The sequence below is a fragment of the Teleopsis dalmanni genome, chromosome 2 (genome assembly GCF_002237135.1).
Source record: "Teleopsis dalmanni isolate 2A chromosome 2, ASM223713v2, whole genome shotgun sequence".
Classification (NCBI taxonomy): Eukaryota; Metazoa; Arthropoda; class Insecta; order Diptera; family Diopsidae; genus Teleopsis; species Teleopsis dalmanni.
In genome coordinates this window covers 79,686,142-79,706,371 of record NC_051847.1, presented here as the reverse complement: position 1 = coordinate 79,706,371, position 20,230 = coordinate 79,686,142, and the positions used below count along the sequence as shown (strand labels likewise).

At 28.2% G+C, this 20,230-nt stretch overlaps 3 protein-coding genes across 4 annotated transcripts in view; 1 reads left to right on the top strand and 2 right to left on the bottom strand.

The window, feature by feature from the left end:
- Nucleotides 1-1,370: 1,370 nt before the first annotated feature.
- On the bottom strand, nucleotides 1,371-2,494 carry LOC119680452. The gene is made up of 2 exons (XM_038093271.1): nucleotides 1,910-2,494; nucleotides 1,371-1,778 (listed from the first exon to the last, which is right to left on the bottom strand). Exons 1-2 carry the CDS (start codon nucleotides 2,341-2,343, stop codon nucleotides 1,628-1,630), a joined length of 585 nt encoding a protein of 194 aa, XP_037949199.1. The 5' UTR covers nucleotides 2,344-2,494; the 3' UTR covers nucleotides 1,371-1,627.
- A 2,056-nt stretch (nucleotides 2,495-4,550) lies between these two features.
- Nucleotides 4,551-20,230, top strand: part of LOC119679806 (cullin homolog 1-like) — an 86,944-nt gene continuing 71,264 nt past the window's right edge. The window contains exon 1 of one of the 2 annotated variants that reach the window (XM_038092355.1): nucleotides 4,551-4,618. The gene's annotated coding sequence lies outside the window, so the exon portion shown is untranslated. The remainder of the gene's footprint in view (nucleotides 4,619-20,230) is intronic. The other variant, XM_038092354.1, reaches the window with a different exon arrangement.
- LOC119679805 overlaps nucleotides 9,159-20,230 on the bottom strand; it is a 136,980-nt gene continuing 125,908 nt past the window's right edge. Inside the window, exon 5 of the mRNA XM_038092353.1 lies at nucleotides 9,159-9,535. Within this exon, the coding sequence (XP_037948281.1) occupies nucleotides 9,332-9,535 (204 nt within the window). The 3' untranslated portion in view covers nucleotides 9,159-9,331. The remainder of the gene's footprint in view (nucleotides 9,536-20,230) is intronic.

Sequence of the window (20,230 nt, the reverse complement as noted above, 5' to 3'; positions counted from 1 at the left end):
AAAGCTGGTACCACAATGAGTGATTGATTGTTTTAGTATAATTTTTATTTGTTTAGGTCAACAAGCGTCACCTTTTCAATTAAAGATTGATGGTACAGATAAAATATATTATAGTATTACTAATTTATACACATAATATTCATCACTCATTCATTATATTCTTTAATTATTTAAAATTTACGCATATATTTTATTTATGCAAATATTATTAATATGAAACAATTCTATAAACAGATTGTATGAAGTGGAATAATATAATTTTTTCCCAAGTGTAATAGAGGATTGATTATTAGGAGCCCTTTTGTTTTCATTGGATAGATTGCATTTGCATTGGATAGAGACTGACCTAAATATCATACAGAAGTAAGTATAAATCACTCTTCTAAATGTTACAATCGTAAAGTTGATGACTTAAGCATGTTTTAAGTCTGTATTGTGACTTAAATTATGATTGTGAAATAGAATTTTAGTTTATTTGAGTGTAAGCAGATGCCTAAGTATATATATAATATCACTCAGCAACAGTATTAAATCTGTCTTTATGAAAAATGATTTTTAACATTGCCATTAGCATCAATTACAGCACATGAAGGTTGAGAATCTATAAAGAATCTTGAGATTCAAATTCTTAATTATTAATTTATCTATCACTCATATTAAGAACATGAGGTTTCCTTGGAATAGCATTTAGTCTGTTCTCCCATTGGTCACAACCTGCATTACGATGATAAATGAGAAGCTGAAACTACACGCCAGAACCATCCAAAACAATTAGGTACTTTGATAACTTCGATTGAAATAATTTTATGCATGATGAAATAACACATACTACTATAATATTTCTAAAGAAAATACTTAAAGGGTTATGATAAAGATAATATAAAAAATATGTTCACTATTAGATAGAAAAATGGACACTATGAAGAGTAATAAGCTCTGAAACTGAGTCCCGTGATAAAAATCGATTCAGTTAGAACAAACTCTTTATGTTTTTGGTACTTTACAGTCTCGATGTTGTCTCATGTTACTCGATTACAGACCTCCTCATTGCTCGAGATCGTAAATACCTCTATAGTACAATAAATAAATATATATTTTAATTTAATGTTATAATAAAAATTAATTACGAAAACTTCATAAATATTTTAGAATTAAATAAATACTTTATTTGAAATTTTAGACACATTTATAGAAATCATCATTTTCTATTCACTTATACATAAAAGTTTAACTTACTCAAGTTATTTATATTCATTTAATTATTACGCTTTAGATTTTTCATTAGTATCACAAACATTTTTACAATATAACAAAATAAATATATATACTGCATTATATATAAATAGAATTTTTTAATGTTTAATAATAAATTAGGTTTTTTATAATATAGACGAGTTTGTTTTTTTTTACGTTATTTTTAAAAATAAAATATCAATAAAAATGTGAACGGCAGCTATGCATGCCATTGGTTTAATTCTTACTTACATCAAAATTAGCTATGAGGCAAGACTGAGAACCATTTTCATTTGAAGAAAATGCAAATAACTGCGGCAACATTTATAAATTGTAAAAAATTATCTTATTGGAGACAAACGTAGATTGGCATACATAGGAATCAAAAAAACTTTCATAATATTCGTATCTGTTGGCGATCGAAGAGTGTTTGATCCTCATCGTCGCTGTTACCATCCTCGATTTCAATTGGTAAAGGCGTAAGTTCCTGTGTTGAACGATCGCCTTGCACACCATATTTCCGTTCAGCACGTGACAATCGCATTCTAAATAAATAATGATGACATTTATTAATTTTTTACTTTTTATTAACAGATTCTACTCTTATGTTTCCCAAAATGGAAATACTTTCCGGCTAAACATAAGAAAGCGTGTAGTAATCACAATGTAAACATACCTGTAGACTTTAAAAACTATAAACATAACAGCTCCACAACTTAGTGCAAGAAATACATAAAATCCTGCTTTAAATGAATCCGGCATGTCAGAGTCAACTTGGAAAATTGTTTGCTTGAAGTTTCTTTCTTCGACTTTTACGTTATTGTCGGCCACTGACGATGGTAATGCAGGTACATTATTTGCATTTTTGTCATTATTTTCGTCAGCAACTTTTTGCTTGACCGCTTGAAGCTCTGCAGGAGTCTTCTCACTGATAATAACCACTTTGGTATCTTGCGGTGCTGCTGCAGGATCTGCTACATGACGGGTTGCATTTAAATTTAAATCCTTTTTCACTACGCTGCCAGCTGATGTGTCATGTTGCCCAGCTTGTGCAATTGTAAAGCACAACACGAGCCACACACACACAAATGAATTTAGTGGACCACGCATGTATACTTCAATTTAAATTTGTTTAAAAGTATGTAATTCTTATCATTTAGTCGTAATGTTTAAATCAAAACAATTTTATTTATTGACTAAAGCAAATTCACTTTCTCTGCTCTTTGCCTGTGCGGTGTCGTTATTTGTGTTTTATTTTTATTTGTTATCTCTCTCCTATGAAATAATCTACTTGCGGAATGGTGGTTAATGAAACATTTGCAGGAAACGCTGTTTATTTAAAAATGTTGAAAGTTATTTCTTAAGAATTAAATTAGTAATAGACGATTAAGGCCGTGTGCGAGTTCGAGTTAATTGAGGTAAAGTAAATTGAAAATTCCTAGGGATTTTTTGCATTGCACTTATGTAAATAATTTTTTATTTATTTATTACACTTATTTATTATTTTTGGTTACAAGTTTTTAAATTAGTTTATTTATTAAACATTTTATAAAATTTTATTATTTATTATTTTTATCTAATTTACCCTACTCGAAACTGTGTTAAATACCAACATCGCTGCCATACCGACATAATTCATTATTTTCCTCAATTTGTCATTAATTTACTCGAACTCGAACACGGCCTAAACATATGGCCGTTCTTGAGGTTCGAATTGCTATATACGTTTGTACCAAGCAAGCGTGATTACATTAAATCTAGTTGTTAAATTTTAGATTTACAAAAAAAATTTTTTTCTGGAGGAGATTAAAAATTAAAAATTTTTGTTTCAATCTCTCAATGTCGTATATTAAAAAATATATAAACTGGAGCAAAATATGGAAGAATAAGAGCACGAAATTTTGAGATCCTGCACACAAATTTAATACTTTAATGGTAGCTATTGAGCACGAGTTTAGCATACCGTATAAAAATTGTAAGCTGGTTGGTCTACTGTTGTATTTCCATACATTATTAGTTTTTGTCTTTAGCTATTGATATATAATAGGTCTGTTCCACGAGCTACTCATAGTAACTTTGAGTAAACACTGTGTATACACAAGCGCGTTCCACCAGCAAATTTTCAAGTATTTTTGTGTAAATTTTACTTCTGTTTTACTCATGTTTTACTATGAGTAGCTCGTAGAACAGACCTAATATATTTTGCTGTTTTAGAAAAGGTTTACGTAAATAAGATAAAAGTAAAAAATAAAATAAAAGCTGATAAATTAGTTTTTATTTTCTTTTTACTATTTTAAAGCAGTCTATATAAACATCTCCAACGTATCGAAATTTATTTACTTCTTCCTTAGGGCGGAGCATCCTTACAATAGGTCTTAAAAACATATAAACATATATAAACAATAAATTACTGCGTATTGTATTTAATTTAATGTTTATTATTTTTACTATGTTCTGATATACCTATAATTTTGTATCATTGCACAATATTTAATTTTATAATAAATTGGTTTAATTAAGATGTCTAAAGTGTTTACATAATTAATATCAAAGTTAAGTGCTCTTTAAACTAAATTAATTGTGTGTCATAATACATTTTGTGAGTTTTATTACTTTAGGTATAGTATGATTGATATTGAAATTGCAATAATTTATTTGATTAGGAACTGCATTTAAGTATTTGCTTTTTCTGATATGTGATTACAAATTCCGCGATATTATTTCAAAATTTTCACATTGGTATACACATGCAATTATATTTACAGAAAATGTCGAAATATTTAATTATACTAATATTTAATTATTAATTATACATAACTTGTATTTATTTTCATTCTGTGTATAAAAAATCTGTATTAATCCAAAAAAAATCTCTAAAAACTTTAAAAACAAGTTCAACTAACGTTTTTATATATTAAAATAAATATTACTTTTAGTTGTAGTTTATAGTGAGTGTGTTATTAACACAAGTTTTATATTGGATTCAACAATTCACACCTAAAATTACAAACATGACAGCTAAAATTATATATAAGACTCTCAATTGAATCCAGTATTAGTGTATGAAGCAATTGTAACAAATATTAATTTTAGATGCAATATGGCAGCCCTATAATAAAGCTTATATTTAAAATTTTTAGTTTTCACACTTCACAACACTTTATAACTGTAGTTCTCAATAAACATCATCATCAACGAAAATTGCGTGAAATTTTGAATAAATTGTTATTGATTGAACATTTTAATTAAAATTGTTTATAGTACAAAAATCAATCAATTAAAATTATTTATTTCTTCAACAGTAGTAATATTATTTTGTTATTATATCACGTTTATTGCTGAATTTCAAATTTTTTGGCGAGCCGATTCTTGAGCGCAAGAAAATGTAAGTGGAAATTTTCAATTTTATACATAATTTCATAAAAATTGATAGATATAGAAAGTATTTGGTTATAAGAAAAAATCTGTTTTTAAATAATTTTAATACTGTGAAAAATAAAATTGTTAAGTTTAGATTATTGGCTTAAAGTTTTTTATGTGAATTAAGCCACTGTTCTTTTTTTTTGTCACTAAGGGTCCACTATGGCGGCAGTGCTTCGCTTGGAACCCACAACCTTTTTTTTATATGCCACCCTTCGTTTTCCATATTTTTTGTTTTAGCAAAGGATTAGTGAAAATTAATTGTTTTATTAAATAATTAATTAGGCTTACAGTTTTCTTATATGACTAAACAAGATTTATTATCGAGAGTTTGGAATAGCGCATGCTCTCTTATTTTCAGACTTTTTTTATTATAATTTTTTTTGTTGCAATTTGAATATTTGTGGTAATTTTTTATTGTTGTATTAAATATTATTTATTGCATTCAAAATCTTTACAAAGAGCTTTTAAACTCTGATTTGTATATCTTTAAATATATAATAAAAAAATAAATTAAAAATAATTTAATTTTATAAGTGTTTATTTTGATTTGGCCGTATTTAACAATATTAATATATTTATTAAAAATCTTTTCAAGTTTTTAAATATTTAACAGTGTTTTGTACTAAAACAACTCCTAAGTTTCTAAGAACGGCCGTTCAACACCTCCTTCACAAGCAGGTCCAAGCGGATTACAACAACAACAAAACAATCCCCCGACACAATAACTGTGAACTTATTTTTGTTTTGATCTATATTATTACTTCTTTACGTACTATCACCGGACAATAAGATATTTGGTTCTCATTCTTCTCATGCTGTTGTTGTAGCTCAAATGGACCTGAAAAGGAAACATACAAAGATAATAAATTTTGCACAATGTGAAAGTTTCTGAAAAATAAACAGTTATAGGATAGAAGTAAAAAAAGAATGGGTGTGGGTTCATTTTCCCATTTTACTAGTACTAGCCACAGCACTAATTAGATATAGTATCGATTTATTAAAACTAAAATTGAGATAGTTTAGATAAATAAATAGATCTATTCATCAGTCTATTTTGACTGAGTCGTATTTAACTTTACCCTGTACATTCGATACAAATGTGAATATGTGATTTAAAGTAATAGAGGTTTTGTAGAAAGCTCCTCTTTTGTTAAAAATAGTATATCATATTCTCAAAAAAAGATCGTGTAATTTTGTACACTCAGTAAATTATGATTGACTCTGTAGATGAATCTCACATATATATGAAGTCATTGATTTTTGATTTTTGGTAAATCAGTCAAATATTCTATATCGGGGCTATCCAAATCAAGGTGTACAAGTCTTATGCTGCCCGCGGCTATTCTTTATGGGGTCCGCGAGATATTTCTGATTTACCACAATTCAGCTAATTTTTATTTGTTATATTTTGGTAACATTACATTATATTATTTTTGTAGTATCTTAAATAAATAAATTAAAACGTTTTAAATAATTTATTACACTTAACGTTCATTTACTAAATTTTCAAAGACGTTGGTATATATTTCTTTGTACAACTGGTTCCAAAAACTCGTACCCAGTGCCATAAGGTATAAAAATAAGAAATTTTTTGTATGACAACTACTAATATTAATAATGTTGATATTGATAGAGTTGTAAAAGATATTTTAATGAAGAAACAATAAAACTAAATTTTTTTCTTCGGTAAAATTATGAACGTATAGTGATTTGTATTAGCCCGCGATCGTAAATGTTCTGGACAACCCTGCTCTATAGCACTGACCTTATACTTCTCTGGGAGAAAGTGCAGATAATATTGTGTTCTGTAATTGTATTTGAAGCTACTCGGTGTATATCATAGTCGTTATTTTATTAAAACAATTGTTATATATTTCTTTTATTAATTTCTTTTATTAAGCAGAATCTTCTGTGCATCATTCCATCGCAATTATACTCTAAGTTATATTTAAGTAGTAAAGATGTAGGAAATATCTATTAGTTTGTACAAATTTTGAATTTTTAATATGTAGTTTTGTGAAATATAAAACTTTCAATATATATGCAATGTATTTCATATAATAATCTTAGTTATCTCTTTTTTAATTTAATTAATGAAAATGTTTTCATCCGTAATGTACAATAAGAGATCGAAGTTATAAAGATATTTCATGTATCTTCTTAGCTTTAGAATTTAATTACAGGGAGTTTGTATCACTATATACCATATATATCAAATAACTTATAGGCTTCTATATCTAGAAACTTAATTACTATTAAAAGTTTCTTACTTTAAAATAACGCAGTAAGTCAGCTAATCCACAGAATTTTAACTATTCCAAAAGCCCAAACTTATATTCGAAAGATCGGAGATGTATGAGAACTTATGCAGTTTCAGTTTCTCAAAAAAACTTGTCTATTCTTATATTCGAAAAGAGGACTTATGTAGTTTTAGTTTCTCAAAAAAATTTATCTATTCTTATATTAGAAATGTACATTACTAAATAAAAACTAAATAAAAATTATTTTGTATAAAAAAACACATTAGTAGGGTTTATAGTATAGGCGTTGCCAGCGAGTTCTTGAAAAATATCTTCCAAATGTGTGCCCATTTTTATAACAAACTAATATATAAAACATATGTTTAAATTGGATTTATGTTTCCATTAGTGTGTTAAGGCTGCGATCAAGGCATAAATTAGCATATAAATCCACATTTCTTAAGTCTAGTTTTCCTGAAACTTTAAGTGTTAGATATTTTATCTTTCCTTTTAAAAAATGTATTCTGCAATGAAATTTTGTCTTTATATCTAAAAATGTCTTTATAATATGTGCTTAATTGTTTCTTACTTATTGTTTCTTTAAAGACTTCATAAATTTGGATTAAGCTTGATAAGGTTTATGTTAGCATAAAATCTAAATACTTTTATAGTAATCGAGACAGATCTTGACAAAATATACGACGTATGTTTGTTATAACCTAGGGTGTACTAGAGTGTAACTAATCACTGCGTTCAAGATATACATAAAGGTCTCTAAATATTTAATTTTCGAATTTTTGTTTTTCCATCTGGTTTTTAATAATGCTTTTTTTATATATCTTATACCCAGCTACAGGTCATCTTTTTGTTAAAATTAAAATTAAAATATTCTATATTTTGAACTCTCCTTGAGAGTTATCATCTCTCTGCAATATAGACAACCGAATCAAGAACATGATGTTTGGATATACCTTCTGCTCAAAAAGTACTCGGATTTTGTAAATAAAACACACAAATTTAAATATTATTCCAAATTTATTTTATTTCCTTCAAAATATGCTCTTTCTGAAGCGATACACATATCGTTAAGCCAACGCTTAACCCAATCTTCCATATACTTTTCGTAGGTCCGTGAAGGTATGGCTTTTAGTTCCTTCAGCGAATTCTCTTTTACTGATTCAATCGACTCAAAACGCTTACCACAGAGGGGCAATTTGAGTTTTGGGAACAGGAAAAAATCGTACTGATCCAGATCTGGAGAATATGGTGCCTGAGCGATGACAGTGGTGCCATGTTTGGTCAAAAAATCGCGTACAACAAGAATTTTGCATAGTAAAAATCGCTAAATGCACTTGAGGTAGTTTCACATTAACAGCTGCTGTAAACAAACTAATTGACAGATGGCGCTCAAATTTGTACCATATGTCAAGAAAGGGTGTACCAACATAATAAATAAAAATTTTTTGAAAAAGGTCTATTACTTAAGGAGTAGGTAACAAACAACAAAATCCGGATACTTTTTGAGCAGAAGGTGGATTTTATTAATATTAATTTATGTTTAATAATTTTAGATCCTGATCCTAATGATGATTCTCAAGGAGAGTCAAAATATGAAATATATTTAAAAATATTAAACATTCGTTTAATAATTATTTTAATTATTTAAATTTCTAAAAAACTTAAGGTATTGATTTTTCGGTATGAAAATATAGGAAGTTAACTGTAGGTCCTTAGACCGTAAGGGCTTCTAAGAAGTTATTTGTATTATAAAAAAATGAAGTTCTGTCTTATTTTGTTTTTTATTTAAAAATAGTTATAAAAAAACTAAATTTTAATTTGTTTTTTAACAATATATTTTATTAATTATTAATATTCTAAATTATTTTTTTTCCGTATTAAATTAAGACTATCATTTGTTTAATGCATTATTATTATTATTATTTTTTTTTAATTAACATATCTTGAACATTTATTAACATACGAGTAACAATTATATATTTTATATTTATAAGAACTATTTAAAAGAAACTAAAAATGAAGAGAGAGTTTTAACTTAAAAACTAGCATCACAAAAAATAAAAATGAGAAAATAATTTATTAAACAATACTGCTTCCATGCAAACATACATACATACATTATATACTCATATAGTTTAAATTTTTAACAAATTATTTACTTTTACTTAGAAAGGATTCGAGACTTCGTTGTGTGAACGATATTTAGATTTTTTTTGTTTTTTTTTTGTTTTAAATAAAATAAAATAAAAGTACGGCACTGCGTTGTATATCTTGTTCAAAAGAAATTTCGTTGTACTATTTGTTAAATATGTTTACTTTAGTTTCAAACTTTACAATAAGTAATATTAATTAATTACAACTAAATATACAATAATTTTACACTTAATTGCTTATATATATTTATATGTTATATGTAATCAGATCATGCTGCCGAACATGCGTTTCCCACGCGTTAGTACCAGACTAACCACCATTACGGTCAGTAAGAAGAACACTAGACTTAGAAATGTGGTTATGTAGCGACATCTTTGACGGAATTTCTTTTCCTTCTCCATTTTTATTCGTAATTGTTCGGCACGGGGTAGGTCTAATGTAAAATCAGACTCGGGACGTGATGACGGCTGAAAGCAATAAAAAAAAATAAAGTTATTAAATTGAAAACTGAAGAAATTAAAGTAAGGTATATATATAGACAGTATTAACTATTGTAGAGGGGGTAAGATAGATAATACTTTTTTTAAAACTATAAGATTAAAATATAAAATTAAAGTAAGATATGTAATAATATAGACAGAATTAACTATTGAAGTAACGTAGATAAGGGGTAAGGTAGATAATACTTTTTTAAAACTACAAGTTTAAAATATAAAATTAAAGTAAGATATGTAATATATAGAGAGAATTAACTATTAAAGAGGGGCTAAGGTAAATAATACTTTTTTAAAACTATAAGTTTAAAATATAAAATTAAAGGAAGATATAGAATATATAGACAGAATAAACTATTGTAGAGGGGCTAAGGTAGATAATACTTTTTTAAAACTATTAGTTTAAAATATAAAATTAAAGTAAGATATGTAATATATAGAGAGAACTAACTATTGAAGAAGGGCTAAGGTAGATAATACTTTTTTAAAACTACAAGTTTAAAATATAAAATTAAAGTAAGATATATAATACATAGACAGAATTAACTATTGAAGAGGGGCTAAGGTAGATAATACTTTTTTAAAACTATAAGTGGTGTGAGAAACACTGGTTTAAGACTATGTCACTATTTAACTTAACAGTTAAGAAGCTGTGTTATTTGCATACCTATATATAGGTCTGTCCATTCGATCACATTAAATATAAATGATATATACTAAACAAAAACTTGCTATTGTGTTAGCTTTTGGCGACCAAAAATGTGAACATGAGTTCAAATATGGTTAGGTAAAAGAAGTCTATTGTAGTCTCTGTTGGAAACGATGTTTGATGGTCCTAGTTAATGAGTGGCTCTAAAGCGTATTCCGGGTCGCTCTTGGTATTACCCACCTCTCATTCATTTCTTATTGCAAAAAACCAATCTTCTTCTCTAATTCATATCCTTACACATGTGATGTTGTTGTTGTGACCCGCTGGGACTTGCTTGTGAAATCCCTTCGCTGGCGACGAGTGGATCCGGGATGTAGACCCGACCGTTGTTGAAACCAACATATACATTCGTATTTTGTAATTCCTTCCATGTTTTTTGCAAAATACTCGGGTTACAATAATAACAATAAGACAAATATGTTTTGTGATAACGACTATCGACAAAAGTCCACATATTGAAATAAAAAATAAATTATTATAAATATTAATATAAATGTAAATAAAAACTATTTATCAATATAAACAAAATTTCTGTTTCAACAAATTGACAAAACAAAACATATATGTTAACACTCGTATTATAAGACAATATAAAATTATTATAAATAAGTTTATATGAAATATTAAGAGCAGATATGATAAACATTTATAATGGAGAGCTTAAAAATTATAAGCGAATATACTGCATAATCCATTTAAAATTGGCATTGATGGTTATGCTCCATAAAATTTGCCATTCAGTATTTGTTTACTGGTTGAACTAAAAAATTTTTGTATTTACAAATAAAATAAATAATAATATATTCTTTTATATTTTGTCTTGAAGAGCTTATAAGGTTGGCATACCATATTCAAGCCATCACATGAGACTTCATGTGACCCTGTAGTAAAATAAGGCGTGTCTGCAGATTGTTCACAAATGCAGCTGCCGCCTCTTCGATTTGTTTATTAAAAAAAAAACAAAAATTGATTTTAAATTCCATTATAAACATATAGTCCATTCCATAACAAGTGTAGACCTGTTGACCCCTAATGCCGGTCAAATAATCTACCGGTTAATTTAATCAAAACTAGGAATCCCAACCGTTTCCAAATGTTTGCCAAAAATATGCAAAACAAACCCAAAACAAAAGACCAATTATATATCTTCAAGATTTATGACCATTAAAATGATGTTAAACAAATTTTGTTCAATTATTCAAAACACTCAATTGTGTGGCCAGGGGCGTGGCATGCATGCGATTCACTGAATTTCGCAGTTATTTAGGTTAACAGAAATAAGCAGGTGAATCACATACGTACTTGCCAATAGCTTGACCCATTGAGACGCGTGCGTGCGCTTCCATAATAATTATTCCATAATTTTTTTTTTAAATTTCGAGCAGTCGTAACCTTGAAAAGTACAACATAAAAAAGTTGTTATCGCCAAAAACGCATCGCTATTGTTTTTTTTTTATTGAAAATTAAAATTTTTTATTTATTACTCGTTTCACTTTCTATTTCAAGTTTTTTATTTAAGTCACCGGTTTCGACTTCTCAATGGTGTCTCGTAGTTGTGAGGAAGCTTACTGTTTGCTCGATCACACCAAGATTGACAAGCCGATCATTGATTTTAAACAATGTCCGGTAAAAGAGTAATTAATCAAATCAATAATGTCTTGATATGTACATATGAATATTTTTTTAAGAGTAAGTTAAAGTAATTAATGTAATTAATCTCTAGATAACAGATATATAGCCTGACATTTAAATGAACTACAATATTTGGGCTAAAACCCACACTTCGTGCAAAGATCAAAGACTCACTAACATAGTCGAGTAGCTATAATTGAATTTAAAATCCCTTCTGGACGATTTGGTCTCATAAATATAGACCCAATAGAATCTGTATCCATTTACAAACGTTTTCTGTATCGCTTAACAATGGCAAATCGTATGTACGATAGATGGATGTATGCCGAAATTTTGAGATTGGCATCATTCGCTCAGGTATTTTATAGTAATTGGGTCTATAAGGTTTATTAAATGAACTGATTAAAATCTTAGGCATCTGACGTAAACGTACCACATATGTGTTACCTAGTTACTACTACACTACTCGTTATTCTTGCAATACGCATTTTGATTTTAGAGGGAGTAATATGCCAAAGCCGATATATCATTAAGAAGATTTTTAAGAATTAAAATTAATAAAACATATTATTATTATAATTATTAAAAGAAGGGATTAGGCAGTGTGACCTAAAAGGTCTATTGTGCCCCTTACTCGGGTTAAAGTGTTTCTCCAAGTCCGATTTCTTTAATGAAATACAGTATAGAGTCTACCTTTCCTAGTCTTGAATCTTTATGTTATATCAAATACCCTCCTAGATATTACTTCCGCTTGTGCATCAATGCCGGACATTCCCGAAGCACATGGTATGCAGTTTCTTAAAACATATTAAATGTTTTGATTTTTACCGATCGTTTTCAATGATCAAATCCCGGTGAAAATCAAAAAACTTGTTGATAAAATTGGTAGTATTAACAATTAATTATTAAAACATAATTTTAAGAGTTAAAACCAATCTAAATTATTTAATAAACATTTAATTCTTTAACTAAAACTGTGTTTACTAATATAAAACTTTTAAACGTCTTAATAAAATATACGGAGGGATCGGGAGGGATGGTATGTAAATAGGTTATGTTTCAATTAGGTTATGTTAAGAAACTATCTGAAATATTTCGTACTCAGTATGAGTAGTTTGTCTGAGACTGTGTTAGATAATTTCCTTTACTATTGACATTTACAGTTTACTTGGTGATTTTTAAATGGGGATTTCTATTACTACTTTTTTCAGTTTTGTCATAAAGTGGTCTTATGTTAGAATACAACAATAGGCACGAATATGAATAAAACTGACGCAAAGGACTAATCTTTTTTTTGAAGAGGAACTAAGTAAAAGAGTCTCTCATAAAAAGGTAAATTAACATGTTTCACCTATATATTTTATTCTGACTTCGGTTTTTTTATTGTGTAGAAGTCGAATTCAAGTAACACTGATTGTATTGACTTTAAACCAGAGTTTCTTAAAGAATACTCCGTAGTGTACTTGGTACTTCTAAATACAATTGGATGCACTCCGCAAAAAGTTATGATTATCATTATTAACTAAATCTTTTATATTATTATTATTATTGTTAAGGGATATGAAACTGCGATCGTAGGGTCTATTGAAGCTCCCTTCGTGGTTTAGAGATATACATCTAAGCCCCGTTGCGTCAATAAATAGTAGTATAGAACCTACTTTATTGCCTTTCCCGTAAGAATATACATTCTTAGGAGTCAATTCCATATGTGGATTAGCGCAGGGCATTCTAACAGCACATGTATGGCTGTCTCCTCATTCTCTTCGCAGAATCTACAGTTTGCATATATATATATCCCCAGTCTCGTAAGGTGGTATTTTAGTTTACAATGCTTTGTTAGGACACCTTTCATAACTATGGGACAAAATTTCTATTTTGAAAGGTGCTCTATATTTGTAACAGTTTGTGAAATTCTGTTCTAAATATTGTAAGTTGTTAATTAATTTTGATCTATGATTTGTGATCAATAGTTTTTACCAAAAGTTTATTAGTATTTTGTCCGCAAACGATTTATATTAATTACAGTCAAACTTCCATAACTTGAAGTCCAATTTTGCAAAGAAAAGGTTTGACTTATGGAGACTTCGAGTTAGAGAATATTTTTTTTTTTTTATTTTTTAAAGAAAATAGAATGACACTTTAAGATATTTTTTTATTTGCAATCAAATAAAGTACAGAAGTTATAGTGAAGTAAAATATTCAGAAATTAGTATTTGGGACTTTAATTTTTTTGTTATTTTCAGTAAAAAGAGATTTCACTTTATTCAAACTCTTATTGTGATCATCAGTTGTAACAGAGTATCATTCGATTGCAAATATAAATTTAGAATTTTGAATGAGTATTCTACTTCATTCTTGGAAGGCTGATGCACACTTACACCCACCGAACCCTCATCATCACTTTTCGTTGCACTTAGAATTGGATCCAGTAATTTAGAGCTATAGTGCTCAACCATATCGTCTTCTGTAGGAAAGCGTGATGTACAGATTTCATTGTCAAACTCAATATAATCGTTAAGAGTAGCATTGGAAGTTATTTTATTTACTTAAAACCACGCTACCAGAGACTGGCATTTGCACAAAGAAACAACATAAAAAAGAAAAAATTAAACATTTGGTTTGGAAAAAGGGACTTCCCCTAACAGCAAAATGCATTTATACTTAAAACAAAAATTCGACTTATAGAATGCACTTTCCCATAATCCTATCGGCACGGAACAAACTTTGAGTTTGAGTTATAGACAAATTCGAGTTATAGAAGTTCGAGTTATGGAAGTAGAATTGTATGTAATTTGTTCTCTAAAACCTTGGTGCACTGTTTTTGGTTCGAGTTATGGAAGTTTGACTGTATATATGAAAGTTATTTTATATAAGTTTTTTATACCACCAGAACACATATGTATGTAATATTTTCTATTAAATGAATTTATTCTGTAATTTTCTTTCCTTTCTTTGTATTATTTGAATATTTTTATTTGCATTTCAATGACTCTACAACATTAACTAAACGAACGTCCTTACAGTAATGTAATCACGATGTCTGACCACATATTAGAATGGTTATAAAAAACGTTTATTACAAATGTCAAACATTTTGTAACATCAGATAAAAAAGCTATGAAGGTATCTGGTTTTGCAATGCAGACAGAGTTGACAGTTCACGTAGCAGCTGCTTTTTATGCCACTTAGTTTGTATTTAATTGACGGATTCATTGAGTCTAGACTAAGAAAGGTTTTAAATATATATATTTTACATAAGACATGTTATTTTTAGACATCTTCATTATGGAAGTAAAACACTTAAAAGGTGACAAATTGTAAATTGTTTTCCTTGCAATTCCGCATTGTTAACAATTATTGCATATCTCCAAATCGGCCTCTTGAGCAGATTTCAATACGGAACAGGAGAAAGTTTCAATGCTGAAGATTTTCAATGGAATGAAAACACAAAAAATAAAGAAAAAATAAACAAAAATATGCCAAAATAATAATGGAATTTTTGAAAAAGTGTCGATTTAAATGTGCACTCTTATCGAGCTTTACTAACAACTCTCATTAATCCTACAAACTTATTTTCTTTACTATTTGTGCGCTACATTTCACGTGGGTAGACTTTGTTTGGTAGAGTTGCATAAAGTATTATTTTATATTTTGTGATCTTACTGTCAGTTGTGTTTAAGGAAATCAGAATTTATTTATATTATACAATCTTTGTACTCATAAGGAGAAAAAAATTATCAACAGTATTTGTTAAAGTGTTTAGACAAGATAATGAAGAGATTCTCATTAGAAATCAGGCTTTTATAGATATTTTTATATTTCAATGTTAAAAGACTACACCCCTGTTATGACAACAAAAACCAACAAGTGCTTGTGTTTCATTAAAGCAAAAATACTGCTTTTATGAATTGATGTACGTATTAAATTAAATTCATATTACAAAATAAATCCCTTCACTTCACTCATGCATGCATACTGTACTCAAATTACTTCAAATGTGTTGTATACAATATAGGTATGCCTTATATGTTAAGAGTTTCGATTAACAGCACTAAAAAACGAAAAAATAATTTTTACACAATACTTTTGCTTATAATAAACATTTCAAATATTAAAAAATTAGAGTTGCCTACAATTCCAATTCCTGTCACATAGATGATTTGTTAGTTTAAGGGGTTGCTAAGCATTGGTGCCATGAAATATTAAGTTTTGATTATTTTTGGAAAATCTTTATTTATAATGACCGCCTGGCTCAATAGTTCATAGGTGTTTTATAGTGCAGTGCCTAAATTTTGCCAGCCGGTACATTTGCAATGAAGTATATATTTATTGTTTTTTCTTTTACGCAGTCAGTTGATACTACTCAAATGCTTACTAATTATACAAAACTCTTCCCTGGATATATTCCTATTTATATATATTTACTGATGGGCCTTTTATCATAGAGTCAATTCATTTTGTTTAAATGTCGAAGTTGTCTCAGCTCCGAGACTAGTCTACTTACTAATACCCAAACTGATAAACAGACAGGCCGTCGGCAGTGTTTGATTTATCCAGGACATATACAATTTGCTATATAGTTTTTGATATTTTCTGAGTAGTAATATACAATTTATTTACAATAGTACGATGAAAGAAAAAAATTAGAGATAGAAAGGGATATGCCAAACAAATAGACTACACATACATCACACCAAAACTCGCCGAAAGTATTCTTAAAATTAAATTTAAATGATTTGAATAATATAAATTATATAAAATTAGTAAATATTACTACAAGTGTGGAATAACGAAAAAAGATTTTTCAATTTATAAATACTCGTATTATCTCTCAATAAATTTAAATTTTACTAACATTTTTATTTACGCATACACGTAAATATTTATTACAATAACAAAAATAATAATTGTATAAGTAACAAAAGAAATAGGATAAAATTAAAATATAGAAAATAGGAATTTAATTGGTACTAAATACGACCAATTATATTCTTAAGAAGGAATTTAAGAAGGTAAGAAGATCGAATACATAATAATCCCGACCCGGTGGCGTTGAACTTGTTGCCACATTTGAATTCCCTAACTGGATTAAGAATAAAAAGTCTCAGAAATCTTCTCTAAATATATGCTTAGTTTACAATGTTACACATAGTCCTTTACAAGGTTAAGAATTATAATTCTCAGGAATCTTCCCCTAATATATGCTTAGTTGACACCGCTACACATAAATGTATATTCATGTGAGACTGGACATAGCTTCATACAAGGCCTTGAAAAGCTATCCAAAACACATATGTCAATTGAACGGAACAGATTGTAATAAACATGATTTAAACCAAAAAAAAATTCGGTGGTATTATTAACATACAGATTATAGAGCTCTCTATGGGGTATTTGGACTGAGACTAAGGGAATGGTCTCATTTATCTTCTATGTAAATTTCTCAACATCATCAATGGATAGTGTTTATACCATTCACAGTGAGTGTTTAATGAGTGATTTATGCTTTAATAAAAAGAAGCAATAATATGTGTATTCTCTAGATTATATATATTATTTTATATATGTATATTTTTATTACAACATATTTATTTTCAGTTTAATTTTATATGTATGTTAAACCAGAAGAAAATGTTTTTTATTCCACAACAAAATCCTACTAACCCGATTTTTATAAAAACATAAATATATTTCCTACTATTGAAATATACGAACTTTAATGTTTTAATCCTAAAAATAACTTGAAAAGTGCTAGAAGCATTAATAGGAAGTTATTCAATCTGTTACTAAGTAACTTATTTTAGTATCTGATGTATCTGAACCTCATTAGTTTTACTTTCTACCACACTTAATAGTCGCTCATTCCTACATTTTATTTTTTTTATTTTCATTATTGCCATATTGTAAAAATGTGAATAAAAGTTTATAAAAGGAAAAAAAACTATCTTACCTTCCGGCTTTTAGTTTACACTTTCCTATTATTATATTTTTATGTGTTGAAGATGATGTTCGCTGGCTGCAAATGCCAATACCAGGGAACACGTAACTGAGCTAAGAAATTACCTCATGTGTATCTTATACCTACGTGTATTACACACAATCAATAATAAGTAACAATGCCGAAGTAAGTAAAAGCAGAAGATGCAGAAACGTGTTTACACTGTACATACTTTGTCCGGTGGTATATTCAGTTAAGTTGGACATGAATGACTTATATAGAGTTGGGTTGTAATAAATAAATCATCTATAATAGTTTTATTAGAGTTGTGTTAATTATCTGGTAGCAATTTTAAGAGACACGGGGTGAGAATTGACACTTGGAAGTAGATACAGATATAGATCTGTATAGTAAGAATTAATAGTTATTGCTTGAATTAATCTACTTTTTTGATCACAGTATTAATATCATTACTTGCTATATTTTAACTATTTTTTGTACTTTTATTACTAAAAGAGTTCTTAAAGTGCTGATATGTTATTTTATTATATAGTGTAAACTCTCATCATTATTTTTTTTTCCTGTTAATGGGAAGACTTTAAAGTGGATATGTTTCAAACGTATTGCAAATGACAGTGGTGCACTGCGATCTATAAGACCTATTGCGCCATTGAGGACTGAACATATCTATTTGAATCGAACCGTTGTTTTTGCAAAGAGCAGTGCTACACTATGACTAATAACATATATAGAGATATGCGTTTATATTGTATTGTTATTATTGCAAGAGATAGTGATCTTCCATGGCCTTTAAGACTAGTTGTGTAGTAGAGAAATATTCCTAACTTCACTGAGTGCATAATAAATTTTGTTTCTTTAAGTGTCATAGAGCCTAAGATCCTGTTTATATCTCTATGCCAGAAATAGTGGTAAGATTAATTAACGGCTAAGCAGACTGATAGGTCATCAATTGAGCATATTAAAAAAACATCTGCAAAGGGCTGAGAGTAGCAGATACTATGTTAATACTTTCATATGTATTAAAAAGATCTTAGTGATCTCAAATTAAAAGTTAACTTCAAATGCTTATAAAAACAAGTTTTGGACAATAAACAAGAATAAAAGACGCAGATTAAGAGACCTCTGTAGCAAAGTACACTAACAAATAATGATTGACATTTATAGCTCACTTACAGTGACAGAAAATAGCTTTTTTTAATGGGTATAATTAAGGGTAATGGGTGTTTCGCTGTCTGTCTTTACTGTCAAATACTTTAATATTTATTTTGAATTTTCGTCATAAAACTTAAAAATTGTGTGTCATGTAAGTTATATTAAAATATATGCAGTGTGAATTATTATCCTTCATTCCTCTTCAACATAGTTTATTTTAAGAAATGCATAAAGTTGAAGATAAAAAATATATTAATGGTTCAATACACAGATTTAAAAACTGTTGAGTTAAACTTAAAATATTATTAATGAAGATTTATATTTTCGAAATAATGATGAACCATATGATGGAACATATGGTGAAGACTGAATAGAGTTTTAGTAGACTAAAAAAAATTGTATGTTGTAAACTTGAATGAGTTGCAAAATCTACAAGACTAGAAAAAATGAAGTCTTTATTGAGTATATATATTATAAATCTTTATTTTGATTGCAAATGCATTAGGCCAGAGCTCTCTAATATGTGGAATATGTCGGTTTATCAGGAGAGCAATTCAAAATTGTAAAAAATTTATCTGCGTTTCTTTCATCAAAGTTTGTTCCACAAATTCTTTATTAAAAGACACAAACAGATTATGCTAACTTGGAAAATTATTGTAAAAATTAAATATTAGCTATAAATAGTAATACCATTAGTTCCTAACTGCATTGAAAAAATAAAAAATATATATAATAAGCAGTGCAAACATATTCTATAAGAAACTAACTTTTAATGTTGTGATTTCGCTAATATGCCAGGATGAGCGGAATCTTACAAATACTCTTATGGTAGATGGGACATAGTACGAAACAGAATTTATCGAAGAGTGTTTAGAATACTAAAGGATATTGCACGAAAAAGTTTTTATTGAAGAGGTTTAAAAAATTTTATGGACTGTTCACTCTACCAACATCTTTGTATTAAATGTAAAGACCGTAGTTATGAGAATAATTTCCAATACACACCTGACTTACTTCAGTACATGACTGACTTATCTGATTTACTTCAGTAATTGACTGACAACTGATTGTAGAGAACTGAGTAAACAGAAATAGAAATCTCGTCTTCGCTTGAGATAAAGATTAACAAAGCGATACACACAGCGTAAGATTAAAATGACCCATTGCAACTATCGATTTTTTTCAGCGTCATTTTACATACCTATATAGAACACAC